This window comes from Ochotona princeps, chromosome 3 (assembly GCF_030435755.1).
Source record: "Ochotona princeps isolate mOchPri1 chromosome 3, mOchPri1.hap1, whole genome shotgun sequence".
NCBI classification, from domain to species: Eukaryota; Metazoa; Chordata; class Mammalia; order Lagomorpha; family Ochotonidae; genus Ochotona; species Ochotona princeps.
The window spans coordinates 15,050,477-15,065,134 of NC_080834.1; the positions used below are offsets into that span (position 1 = coordinate 15,050,477).

The 14,658-nt window shown below is 42.6% G+C and overlaps 1 protein-coding gene across 2 annotated transcripts in view; it reads left to right on the forward strand.

Moving 5' to 3' along the window:
- The window catches only part of KCNAB1 (potassium voltage-gated channel subfamily A regulatory beta subunit 1), a 353,486-nt gene that overhangs the window by 293,997 nt on the left and 44,831 nt on the right, over positions 1-14,658 (forward strand). For both annotated transcript variants that reach the window (XM_004598563.3, XM_004598564.3), the window contains exons 4-7: positions 174-253; positions 2,494-2,538; positions 6,786-6,830; positions 8,600-8,643. In XM_004598563.3, coding sequence (XP_004598620.2) covers positions 174-253; positions 2,494-2,538; positions 6,786-6,830; positions 8,600-8,643 — 214 coding nt within the window. The remainder of the gene's footprint in view (positions 1-173; positions 254-2,493; positions 2,539-6,785; positions 6,831-8,599; positions 8,644-14,658) is intronic.

Here is a 14,658-nt window from a genome sequence, read left to right on the forward strand (position 1 = left end):
TGTGTCTGCACACAAGGGCACTTCTAACCTTTCCACATAGTCTCCTGGCCTGCTTTCTCTCTCTCTACAGTTACAACTGAGGAAAACAGGGAGTGACTAGTCAAATTTTTGTGCTCTTCAAAGCCAATGGCATTTGGCTTTCCAGACTGACCTTCTTTCTTGTCCCCTCCCAGGTTGCTGAGCGGCTGATGACCATCGCCTATGAGAGTGGTGTTAACCTCTTTGACACAGCTGAGGTCTACGCTGCTGGAAAGTAAGTCAATAGCTACTGGAGGCACAGGTGGGAGTGAGGCTGTCTGTCCAGATCGTTTCTGATGCGATGGTGAGGAGGGGAAGCATTCCTGCACATGGTGGGAACCTTGATCTTCACTCATGTCTGCAACTGGAGACATTGTTTATCTCTGGCCCTCTCTGTTCACCCAAAGCTTCCCACCACTGGTCCCTTATAAGGAAACGACTGGAGTGAGGTAGGACCAGGAAATAGAGTCCATCGTCTATGTGAAGGGCTGAGGTGGCTGTGTTCATAGACGTGGTAGGGGGGATAGGTGGTGGTTGGACATGCAAGTGAGGAGGGGTACGTAGATTCCCACAAGCTGGTCTTGCAGTGCCCTGGCCACCTCTCATCCCACATCCTCCATGTGGGAAAGCAGGGTTTACTCTTCCTGTGTGACAGCCCATCTCCACCTTAGCATTACAGACTGCTCAGACTTCAATGTGGGGCTCCCCAAAGCTGTCAAGAGAGCCAACAGCTTTTCTACAAAGTCATGCAGAGCCCTTTCTGAGTGCAGGGCCGGGGTCACTGCAGAGAGTCTCCCGTGTTCTGCATGAGGAGGCCCATCTAGCAGCTGCCTTCCCTTGGAGCCACGAACAGGTTTGGGGCTGTAGGAAAGGGTTTATTTCATCAGAACCCTCAGTAATGTGAACATGAAGCTCATGCCATCTAAATCCCAACACAAGCAATACATTTTGGGATATATCTGGGGACCCCTGGCCTCCTGGCAGGAACTCAGATGTGCAGTTCCCAGTACCATATCAGCTAAATACTTCAAGAGCTGTTCAAGGAGCCCTGCAATTCTCTAAGAGAACTCTGCAGCACAGTTACCTTCAGGCTGAACACATCCCATTGCAGGTGAATATGGCCTTGCCAAGACAAGTTCATCATCCAGTGGTCTCGGTGCATTTTCCTTACATGAGTTTCGTCCTTCTCAAGGACAAATCCATGTTTAAGGACCATGAGGGATGGTCAGAGCCCATGTCCCTGATGCTTTCTGTTGAGTCCAAAGAGAGAAAGTAAAGGTTATTAAGTCCTCCTTTTCCTACATCCTCCCCTCTGCCATTGTTGTTTATGCCTGGTTGACTCCTTCGTACAGAATGAGGCTAAGGCAAGAAAGGAGCGAATAGCAAGTCTAACAGAGCCTTGTTTTATTCCTGATGTAAACAATGATTGTTCTGATCAGTCAGGGACTGGTTGTCAGTGTGTGATGCAGGACGGTTCTCCCTGCAAGAACACAAGACTGCAAATAGCAACAGTCAGACAGATGGGCAGAAACAAAAAAGCAGGCCATTATAACATCCAGTGCTTAACTGCCTGGGCACACCCCACATTCTGCATCACACATTACCACCACAGGCTAGACCCCCTAACAGAGGCCGACCTTGCAAGTTCAGACAAATGAGGGTGGGCAGGCACTCCCTGTAACACCCAAATGGACACAATGGTAACTGTGTGCACTGCTCTCACCTCCTGCAAAGCCTCTGAGAGTCCAAAGCTCCACATAATATTGGTGCTGTCAAGAAGGCCATGCAAGAAAGTCTTCTCAGTCTCAAGAGCCACATGGGTAGGTGGAAGAGAAGATTGAGATACCTTCAGCAGCCCTCTCCACAGCCAGCTTTGGGACCAGGAAGGACACTTCAGTACGTGTCCTTTTTATATCTTGGCCTTACAACAAAATTTGTCATTGATTCTGAGATATTCTCCATTTGGGCCACATCTGTAGCCCTGGCCTTTGGGATATCCAACCCCACACACAGTGTCTTCATTTATTGTGCAACTTTACTTGGAAGGCAGTATTTCTGCTTGAGCAGGGTGACATTTCGTTATCTGACCCAGCCACAGCTGAGCTGTCCCACAGCGGTCAGAAGGTAACCTTGACTCCTGTCAGACACCATCAAAAGCAGGACGTTTACGTATGGGATGGGCGGTTCAAAAAAACACCAAACTGGCAAATGACACTGCCAAATGTTTCTCAGTATCAGGACTACAGGTCTCCTGCCAGCACGTCAGGATTTGGCAGGTGCTTCTGGAATGCGCCAGAGCAGGATTCTGCAAGCACGAGCAGAAACAGCGGAAACTGCACTGCCAGCCCAAAGCAGCTTCTATTTTCAGGATCTGTAGGCACATGAGAGCTCAAGCAAGGAATGGCTCTGGTGTTTTGGGTTGACTCTTGCTTTCCTAGAACTCTACCCTGAGACGTGATCTGCTTCCCCCTGCAGGGCTGAAGTGATTCTGGGGAGCATCATCAAGAAGAAAGGCTGGAGGTAACACATTTACCCTCATCCCTGTTGCCTGGAGATTTATTGTTTTTGCACCAGAGAAGGGAAAACGAAATCACACGACCCTTGACTGAAAGGCTGTCAGGGAGCATCAAGTATTGATGCCAAATGTCAAATGCCAATGTGAGTCCATGGCTTATGTTTTGAAAATTATGGACTAGTCATAGATCGCAATGAATTACCAGAGGGTTAAGGCAGAAAGGAGGGTGTATTCACAAGACATTCATACAAAAAAGAAAGCGACATCCTCATGGCTTATAACTGCCATTTGTAGTCATTTGGAGAAGGAAGCAAACGGCAGGACGCTGGTTGCCTCCACACACATATTCATATTTGCTGTTCATTTTATTAACAACTCTGGATGCAGAGACATGATGAGTAAAGGAACCCTTGAGATGAATACCACAAAGTTTTCTTACCTGAACACTGTTAGCAAGCATCTCTCTTGGAAGTCAGATTGTCTGGCTGTTCAGAAAAGGGCTTCTTCTCTTAATCTTCAGTAGTCTCTCCAAAAAACTTTAGAAGATGTGTTTGTGTTTCCATCCCATCACCTTCTGTAGCCAATGAGGAGCTGAGGAGAAATGCCCCTCCGGTTCTGTGACTTTCCTCTAGCACAGCTATTGTTCCCCAACCTGAGAAAAAGAAAGCCAACAATGATCATCCAATAAGTCTGGGGTGATATCTGGGATGGCCAAGTAGATAGCAACGCTGTAACATTAGGGAAAACAGTTACACAAAGAACTTTGTTTTCAGGTGTACATACTTACATGCACTTCCACAACTTAGGAAACAAAGACATTCTCAAGACAGGTTTTCCTATTGAGCAAGTCATGTACTCTCCCTCTGACAGCAGAAATGAGAAGGGTAGGACAGAGCCCTGTGTATCCTTAGAAGTGTTTTACCCCTCAGTGTGGGATAAGTGTGTGGTAGGAATAGAGGGCCTGGAGATAGTGGGAACCCAGACACTTAAGGGTGTGGAAACAAATAATACTTGGCCACCTTTCTCCTTGTCCCCTTTTGTTCTCCTCAGGAAAAGAAACCTCCCCAGGTTCTTCGCAGGTAACAAGAATGTTACAAGAAAATTTAACCTTGAATATGGAAAATGATTCACATCACCATACAGTCTTGTACTTTGCATGGGCTGTTTTGTCGCCTGGAATGCTGGTCCATGCATCACTACCTACAGAAGAATTGAATCGGTTGCCCATGGCCAGTACAACAAAGCACCACAAACTGGGTGGCATAGAGGAACATAGACATATTCTTGCACAGGTCTGGAAGGCAGAATTCCAAAATCCAGGTGTTGACAGTACCATGCAGCCCTTGGAACTCTGGGTAGAAATTCTTTCTTACTTCTTCCTGACCTCAGGTGGTCACCAGCAAGCCTTGGCATTCCTTGATCTTCCTTTCTGTGTTCTCTTATCACTCCACATTCTCCCTTTGTGGGTCTCCTTGTAAGAACATCAGACATATTGGAGTAGAGCCCACCACATCTTAACTAATTACATCTACAATGACCTTGTTTCCAAATAAACTCACAGTCTAATGCACTAGGGTTGGGACTTTAACATATCTTTGTTGGGATATAATTTACCTTCCAACAGGGACCTGTCTACTAATAGTACAGTGATGTACGCAGCAAGATTCACTGAAGTAGAAGGGGGAGCCTCAGTGCTGTAGCTTCTCCTTGCCTTACCAGTACCCAGAAAGCACGCAATCATTCCATAGTTAGTCACAGAACCTATTACCTCTACCTTTTAGAGAAAACAGATTAATGTGCATATTTCACAAAATGTCTTTCAGTCTGACAAATAAAAATCCAAGCTGTCACCATACAATAACTCACAGTTTCTCCCTTAAGACTAGCAACAAGATAAACCAAAGCATCGTAGCACTGATCCTGCAAATGCTGTCAGCTAACACACTTGACATCTGGTCTTGGCACTACATGTGCTAGCTCTTATCCAGGCCATCTTGCTTCACTTCTCTGATTCTATTTCCCTGCCTGCGTACAATGGAAAGCATACCTGCTCCTGAAGGGCCATACCAGCAAAGTGACATGTGTACATGTCTGAACTGAATTGCTGGAAGATGCCCTATCATTCCTCCACCTCCATGGGAGTCAGTGATTATCTGCCAGGCTGCAATCCACGGTTGTGTATACCCATATGGAACAAACATTTTACAGAAGGCGCAACTGTGGAGAAATAAGTCCATAGAGGTGTTTTGAGCAAATGTGAAGCGTTGACATATCCAACTGCTCTAAATAATCAAAAGTGCTGGTGCTTGTTTGTAACATTCCACACAGCTTTCATTGGAGATTGAAAGTATTTACTAAAGGAGACTTCACTCCCCTCTGGCAGATTACTATTATAATAAGTATCATCAAGTTGATGGATTAACCTGCAAAGTGCATCAGCCCATTTGGGGAATGTAATCTCCAGGCACATGTATCTGTAGACCTTCCATTACAGGGATTCAAATTACTTTTCAGGGAATTAACTTCTGTAGGATGGGGTTGCTAACATTTTCAACAAATTGTTCCTGTTGCAACCAGTTTGTCAGAATTGTCTCATCACTCCCTATTGGTTATCATTAATCATGCTGTCCTTTCATACCTATGAATCCTAAAGTATCAACTTTAAGTTGATGGGATTACAAATGTTTTATTTCAAAAGTTTTATCTTAATCTTTTTTTAAAAAGATGTATTTATTTGACTTGAAAGTCAGAGTTAAAGAAAGAGATGAGAAACAGAGAGAGTCAATTACCAAATGGCTACAACAGTCAGAGCTAAGGCTAATGCAAACCTGGGAACCAGGAACTTCTTCCAGGTCTCCCATGTGGGTACAAGGGCCCAACACCATGGGCCATTCTCCTCTGCTTTTCAAGTTCATTATCAGTGCCCAAATAGGGAATCAGTGCTCAACATGGGATGCTGGGGTGGCAGGAAAGAAGTGCCCTACCATGCCACCACGCTAGCCCATGGTCTTAACCTTTGAATTGCAAATATTTTTTTTCCAACTTATTCAATTGGGATACATATCTGGAATAACTTGCTTGCTCTGAAATAGGTCTCCTAATTTTAAATTAGAAGCCCGTGGTCCTCAAGGCATGCTTCTTATTCTAGCATCATGCTGCTAAGCCTGCATTTCGTGCCCTTAGGTATGACTGAGAGATAATAATAAGCTTCCTGACAAGATTTCCACATTTCATTCCCTCAGATGTAAGACAATGCATCCTTGAGTTAAAAGTTTGAAGACTAATTTCCTAAAATGATATTACCATCCAATAAAGCACTCAAAGGAATCATTTTCCTATTTATTTTCAATATCTATGATTGCTTACTATAATTTACTTTCTCGTTCCTATTTCTTTGTAGTCAGTTCCTGCCCCAGAGCATAATGGCACAGAGTATAAAAACTTGGGGTCAATAGGGTCCCTTAGTCCCTGGCAGAGACTGGCTTTGCTCTCAGGGAAAGTATATGGGCAATGAATCTCAAACAGTAACTGCGTGCATTGGTGGCTGCTCAATTGAACCACTAAGATAATCAATCCATCCATCAAGTTCTTTCATTTACATTCTCATATTCAACCGTTATCCCTGCAAGCTGACCCACTGTGTGCCATTTGTAGGCTTCTCACTCTTCTCCCTCCACCACTCGTTCTTTTCCAGCCTCACCCTCTACCCCCAGGCAAAGATTGTTCCCCTCAACTCTTCCTCTGAGAGCTGGCTGCAAGACCTAGGCCATCAGCCTCCCACTATTCTTACATTTCAGTTTCACAATTAACAAATTTATCTCTATATTAATTTTTTTTAAATTATGGAGCACAATAGCACATTCTTTTTAAAAAATGTAGTTGTTTTTATTGGAAAGGCAGATTTACAGAGAGATACATCTTCCATCCATTGGCTCACTCCCAGTTGGCCACAGCAGCTGGAACTGAGTTGATCTGAAACCAAAAGCCAGGAGGTGCAGGATCCCAAGGCCATCCTCAACTGCTTTCCCAGGTCACAGCAGGGAGCTGGATGGGAAGTGGAGCAGCCGGTACAAGCCAACCCCCATATGGGATCATGGTGCTTGAAGAAGGAGGATTAGCCAATCAAACCGTTACACCATGCCCGATAGCGAATTCTATATGGTGTTATAATAATAATAGTAATAAATTATAATATGATGGATTCAATAATCTCCATTCATTTGCTATTTCTGTTTGTCTGCTTGATACACAGGAGGTCCAGCCTGGTCATAACAACCAAACTCTACTGGGGTGGAAAGTAAGTGAAACATCTTTTTTTTTCCTTTCAGACAAGAAGCAGCCAGTCAGTCATGATTTCACCCATCTAGGCAACAACTTTATGTCTAATGTGCAAAATTAATTGTCTTGGAGAATGATTTTGCCCTCGCTCTAAGGACATAGCAGTTAGCCTATCATCCATTTTTGCAATATACTCCCAAAGCATGTGGTTACTGATTACTAAGTGATTCATTGAGATTTTGCAATTATCAAACTCATACTTGGATCTATTTCCAAAATAGACTTCAAATTTCAGGAAAACAAGCACAGAGCATCAGATAGGAAAAACCATTCAACCTGCCGGAAGTCATAGACGGAATGCGAAGATTAAAAGGTCTTGCCTGGCTCCACATGTGAGCTTTTAACCATTTCTGCAGAGGCCTCCAAGAATGCTGATCAAAAAGGCTACACCACTGGAGAATGACACAGAGCTACCTTTGTCACTAGCTATCAGGCAAACAAGGGGAAACCTTCCTTGGTGGAATGCAGAACGAATTCCTCAGGATGAATGAGCTTCTAATGGGTCGGACTACCAATGTTTGAACTGGTATTCAGTTCTTCCACAGGAATTGGAAGACTGCTGGCCTTTTTGACAAACAAGTAAGACAATAGCCAGCTAATCCATGTACCAGCACAACTGTTGGGTCTTTGCTTTTGCGAAAATTCCAAAAACTGCTGGAAAAGCTTAACCAAAAAAACTCAAGTCAAACAATAAAAATGTTATTTACCTTCCTACAGCTGACACAGTAACACTTTAAAAATAAAACAGGAGCCAGAGGCCAGTTCTTCTTTAGATACACACACAGTAATAGTGTGGTATTGTTTTTGAGCCAGTGGATAATGGTGTTAACGACCGAAAAAGGGAATTCTGATTTCTACCGCTGTAAGAGTCTGCATGTAAATGGCACGGAGTGCCAGTGAGAAGGATGTGGGCTGTGCTTTGATTTAGAATGTCATTGCTTGATGCTTTTGCTAAGGCACACAAAACCTTGCCAGCATGCCTAGAAATAGACCGGAAATTAGGCAATCTGCAAGATCCATTGGGTGATGGAGTATTGCACGCCTTATTATCAAATATACTTACAAAAGGTACAAGTAAAGATACATTCACAAAGATGAGGGATAAACTATGGCATTTTAAAAGGAGACTGCCGAAGACTCTGATGTCGACTAAGCACTTCAATTCTTCAAAATTCCAGGAGCACACTTCTTTCTGCCTCTGAGGCAAGTCTTCATCGTTTAGGGCTGTCTTGTTTGAACACGAATTCAAGGATTCATTAGATTAAAGGCAAAAAGCTGTTAAATTTCCCTAAGAGCTTAAAGACACCTTCAGATTTATTTCCTTTCTCAGAAAAGATAATGAGATCAATAGCCTGGCAATCTTGTCTTTTTTTCCCCTTTGGCAAGGTTAACCAGCAAGGCAAGACAGTTGAACTGTGTGTCATGCGGACAAGGTGTGCATGGCTGAGCTGTGATTAACTTGAACCTGATGCTGAGTGATATTAATGGTGTGGTGGCAATCATGGCTAATTCATCTCCTGGGAACTTCCAAGAAAGAGGCTCACTCGGCATGTGTCCCACCAACCTTCCCTCCTCAGGCTCCAGTCGCGCAGAATTTAGTGAGGATAGGGTATAGAAGTAGTAACTCAGCCTAAGAATGACTTCTCTTTTGCACTTTTGAAACAGATTAAATACATACACATGCATACCTCCCCTTAAAGCCATTTACTTTCTTGTTTGTTTTGGCAGGGCGGAAACAGAAAGAGGGTTGTCAAGAAAGCATATTATCGAAGGTAGGTGCTGCAGCTTCCATTTTATTTTTGTTTGTGGGCTCCTGACTCAAGAAAAAAATCAAAATGTAATGGAAGAGAGGGCAAAAAATCTGATAGGAAAGCAGTCATGATCAACTGGGTTTGTCCCTGGAGTTCAGTGTGAGGTGGAGAGACACAGGGGGGAGAAGAAAGATCTCCAAAGAGAAAAGCCAAACATCTAGAACTTTCCTCAGTGACTAGTCCCTGAACTACAGGCCAGATTTGGGAGGGAAGTAGTTGGTGCAACTGTTAGGATGCGTCTTTCGATGCTTTCATCCCATACCAGAGTGCCTGGTTCGAGCCCCAGCGCCTCTGCTTCAGATCCAGCTTCCTGCTAATGTGTGTCCTGCCAGCAGCCGATGGCGGGGCTCCTGCCAGCCACACGGAGACCAGGTTTGAAGCCCTGGGGCCTGGCGTTGACCTGGCCCAGCCCTGGCTGTTACAGGCATTAGGGGAGTGAAGAGTTCTTTCTGTCTGTTCATTTGTCTCACAGCCTTTAGTATAAAAAATGAAAATTAAAAAGTAAGTTTTTATGAAAGCCCAGGATTTTTATAACTTTATATTCATATCACTGAAACAAATGATTTTCTCTTTTCAAAAATAATGTTGAGTTATTTATGAGTAATTCATACTATGGAATAATTACCTATAATAATTTATGGATTATATTCTAAATAATAATTCATAATTTATATCATTTATAATTCAGAATAATTGATGAAATAGCAATAAAACCCATCACTTTAAAAAAGTGAAACACTTCTTTGCTCATTTCATTTGATCCTACACAAGTTGGTGACCCACTACTTGTCTTGTCAATGTTTCCTGGGGGTATCGACTGACTCTTCCACCCGATCTGTGCACTCGCACGGTTAGGAACGCAGCAATGCATGGATCACAACAAAGGACTCAGGCTGTCACTATTAAGCTAAACCTTGTTTTTTTCTGAATTAAAATATATTTTACGTACACACTGCATATGGATTATTTCCAGCTTTTAAAATTATAAGGAATGAATGAAGAAGTGATCATCCTTACATAAACAGGAAAGAATCTGAAGGTGGTATCCCTGGGCCAACAGAATATTGCATATTTTAGCATGGAAGTATTTTCTAAAAAGAACATGAAAAATTGGCTAGATAATTTTTTTAATTTTATTTCCTTGCGTATGTATGCATTTAATTTTTACTGAGTTTAGTTTCTTTTCATATTTCTGTGTCTTATTGGGAATTAAGTCTTCATGTTTTTAAACTAAGTTTTCTTTTAATTTCTGTCTTGGTCTATTAACTTGGAAGATCTCTTTATATATTAGCAAAGTTCAATTTTGTAGGTTATATGTGTTACAAATACCCTTTTATTGTGTCATTTAATTTTAAGATTTTTTTCTTAAATCTTTTCAAAAGATTTTTGAAAATGGAAATCCTTATTAACCTTTGTAAAAATAACTACTTTCAAATACCTTATATTTGCTGTAGAAAAAAAAATAGTTCTAATGTTCAGTCATTTAATTTAGAATGGAAGCTTTTGAAGCCAGAAATCATAAATATGTATTTATGTTTATGCATATGTACTTTTAATATAGTTCCATTGCTTCCAAAGTTTTTGTATGTGGTTGATATTTCTTACTAACTGATTTTTAACATATTTGTAGGCATATGGACTTAGAAATCAGACATATGTTTGTAATTATTCCAACTCTGTGATTGATGAGTTGGGTGACTTTGTACAAGTTACTGAACCTCACTATGTCTTGGTCTCCTTGACTGTAGAACAGACTATAAATATTCTTACCTCACAGGATCGCTATATCAGGATTGAAATTAGAAAGACCTCAGTGAGCACCGTGTCAGTCATATACTCAGAACACAAGAAATGCTAGATGTTATTTTTGCCATTGTCATCACCATCATTAACATTATTGTTGTTCTGTCTGAATTGTATCTCAATCCGCAGTTTGTGGATAAGGGCAATCTTTATTAAGGCACTTTCCGATTCCTTGTTCAAATAGAATCCACAGTGCTCAATATTATTTTATCTGAGAGTCAGAAACAACTAAACAGAGATTTCACATCCATTGACTTGTCCCCCAGATGTCTGCAACGGTCGTGGGTAAACCGGTCTGAATCCTGGAAACAGGAACTGAATGCAGGTTCCTAAGAGGCAGAAATCCAAGCACCTGAGCCACCATGGATGGCCTCCCATATGTACATTAGCTGATGCCCAGAGATTGGGGTCAGGCTTGAACCCAGGCATTCCGACGTGAGGTGGGGTTATCTCGAGCCATGTCCAATGTAAAGCTGAAATCTGACCCAACCTGCCTCATGGCTGTGTCTTCTCCCATAAGGTCGAAGCTGCCAGAAAGGGTCTTAGTTTTTTGTTTGGTTTTGTTTTTGCTTTGTTTTCTTTTCTTTTTAACCTATTTGATTAGAAGAGATAAATTCAGAGAATGGTTCACACTGGTGATCAAGAGAGACATAAAATCAAAGAGAAAAAGAATGGAGACAGTCTTCCTCAAATACCTATCGCTTTAATGTCTGCTGAAGTGTGTGCAGAATCTCAGAATTCTTTCTCTCTTTCAACTCTGTTTTCTTCAGGCTTCATATAACTTAACAGAAATTCCCTCTTAAATTTCATCTCCTTTAAATAAGCCAGGAATTCTCTTAAGGATTAATCTCTCAGGATGGCTGAACCAGTTCAACTGAAATTCAAACTGACCCAGATTCACACTTGCACAGGAAATTACAAACTTTTAAGCATGAGGAAGAGCTGGTGTTTTTTACTATTCTGCTGCTATTGTTGGTGTGATTTTGCAGTTCTTGGTTTCAGCCAAAGATGAGGGCTCCTGAGTACAAGGAAGGCAGTTCAAAGGATGTGTGTAGGGTAGCTGAAAATAAAGAGGGAATCTTAAAGACATGCAGAGACATGAGACTTCTAAACAGAAAATAATGTATGTGGAAGTTTGCAAATCATCCTCCTTGGTTTCACTGGTATCTGTTCTTGATGAAAGTGACCTTGTTCAGTCTTGGGGATGTGTATATGCTTTCAGCTGGAGTCTACATAATGTCAAGTTCACACCACTGCATGCTGGCTAACCTTGACCACCTGAGTTAATTTACACCATGTAAAATGAGTTTCACTTATGTATAATATTCTTTTGAAAACATTCAGATCAACAGCCTTTCTTTTACGAACCCAAAGTGCTTGGCTTAGATCCAGTTTAAAATAACAGCTCAGTAGATTCACAAGAAAGGAGAAGAAATTTCACTAATAGGTTTATTACGTCTACTTAGAAGGCCAAGGTCCTTTCAGGGGTCTAAAATTCTACTTACTCATTCAGCCATTTCACAAACAGTTATTAAGCCCCAATTCATGCCAATGTTGGAATTTAGCAGATCAAATTCCTTTAGTGCCTGACAGAAAAGAGTGGAAATCGTTTATTATGTCTAATTTTCAGAACAAGAAAATTGTTTGCAGGCTTTTATGGTCAAAGGCTGTGTCTGAGTCTACATTTGTTTCGTTGTGTAACTCAAGCCACAAGCCAACTGTCACGCAGGAACAAGAGAAGCAAGCAATCAGGACTCTCTGTTTCAGACTTTCCAATGAATGATAAATGTTAACCTCTATCCTCAGCACGTCAAAAAATCATGATTTATCTATTAAAGAGTAAAATTTTGAATAAATGACAATGAGTTGGCTCCAGAGTTTCTGCATTAATAAGCTTGAGTTTGGTCCCACAATTAAAAACCTGCTTTGGGACACCGTATCTCTAAAGCAGTACCTGGATTCCAGTCCCAATTCCATTTATTTTTTAAAGATTTATTTATTTTTAACAGAAAGGCAGATTTACACAGAGAAGGAGACACAGAAAGACAAAGATCTCCCATCCACTAGTTCACTCCCCCAACGACTGCAAGCCTTTAGCTAGGAGCTTCTTTCAGGTCTCCCATACAAGTGGAGAGTCCTGAGGTTCTAGGCCAGCCTCCACTGCTTTCTGAGGCCATAAACAGAGAACTGGATGGGAAGTGTAACAGCCGGGACACAAACTAATGCCCTATGGGATGGTAGAACTTCGAAGTGGAGGATTAGCCAGTTGAGCCATCGTGTACCTCCCTCACCAGCTCCATTTCGAATTTCAGCTTCTTGCTAACGCACATTCCAGGGAAGCAAAGGTGATGCTTGAGCACTTGGATCCAATGTAGGAGTCACAGTTGAGTTCAAGCCTCCTGGTTTGGGCCTGGCCCAGCCCTGGCTGCTACCAGCATTTGGAGAATGAATCAGTGGATTGAGTATTTCAGCTGCCTCTTTGCCTTTCAGATTAATATTTAAAACAAAATAGATACCCCACAGGATTTCTTTCCAATGCTCCATGCTCACGTAAACTCACATCACTCATCCACAATAACCACATTTTATAAGGGGAGGCACAGCCCCATATGTGACTCTAATACAGCGTGACCTTGAGGAAAACCAGATTTGTTTTAAATTTTTGCTGAAAGATCTACTGAAAATTATATAGGAAAGACTTGTACATTATTTAAGGCAATATTTTTCTTTTTTTAAAAAAAGATTTATGGGCCCGGCGGCGTGGCCTAGCGGCTAAAGTCCTCGCCTTGAAAGCCCCGGGATCCCATATGGGCGCCGGTTCTAATCCCGGCAGCTCCACTTCCCATCCAGCTCCCTGCTTGTGGCCTGGGAAAGCAGTCGAGGACGGCCCAATGCATTGAGACACTGCACCCGCACGGGAGACCTGGAGGAAGTTCCTGGCTCCTGGCTTCGAATCGGTGCAGCACCGGCCGTTGTGGTCACTTGGGGTGTGAATCATTGGATGGAGAATCTTCCTTGCTGTCTCTACTCCTCTCTGTATATCTGACTTTGTAATAAAATAAAAATCTTTAAAGAAAAGATTTATTTATTTTTATTGAAAAGTCAGATGTACAGAGAGGAGGAGAGACAGAGAGGAAGATGCTCCATCCAACGATTCACACCCCAAGTGACCACAACGGCCTGTGTGCGCCGATCCGAAGCCAGGAACCAGGAACTTCCTCCAGGTCTCCCACGCAGGTGCAGGGTCACAATGCTCTGGGCCGTCCTCGACTGCCTTCCCAGGCCACAAGCAGGGAGCTGGATGGGAAGTGGAGCTGCCGGGACTAGAACTGGCACCCATATGGGATCCTGGTGAGGACCTTAACTGCTACGCTATCATGCCAGACCCATAAGGCAACATTTTTCAAGCCAGGAAGGAAAGCAAGTGTGTTGGATGCAAAGGGTCACCACGTAGCGTATTTGAATAGAAGCCTTGCAGAATCTCCAAACAACTAATGTTCTTGTTTCTACACAGTTCAACCTATCACACTGAAAACTAGATTCACCTCTAACTGTGCCAATCTGCTTGGCTGCTGGAAAAAAATCCGTTTCTTTAGAAACCTGTGAAATACGCCTCAGCGGAATTAAAGTTCACCTGCCAAACAATGTGGGTCCTATTCAACATTATAATCTAAGGAACAACGAATTTAATTTTTTTTTTCCTGTTCTCACTTAAAAACAGCATTCTCTACATAATTTATCATGCTGTGGGCTTTTGAGGTCAGTTAACATCTAGTTGCCTCTCCAGGAAGGATTCTCCTGCTTCTCCTACATTCACCAGCGCGCCGTCTCCCAGCCCCCCCCCCACCACTACACACAGACCTTGAGTCAGCGCCCAGGGACTGCCTAAGGTCAAAGGCGCCTTCTGCAAGTGCATGCATTGCCCTTGCATTTACTCCCCTGGCGCCCAAGAGCACTTACCTCCTCGGATGCTGACTGCATCCTCCACTGCCCCCACTTCTGTCTGGAGCATGTCAGCTTAAACTGCAAATAATGTCTGACCCCCAGCCAGTGCTCCACAAACTCTTGCTAAATGGAGATAGAACGAGAGTGTGCGTTGGTTGGGGCTAAATCCTAAATGGCTGTTAGGGAGACAATTGTTGAACATGTCTTTCTATTCCTCTGATTGACCTG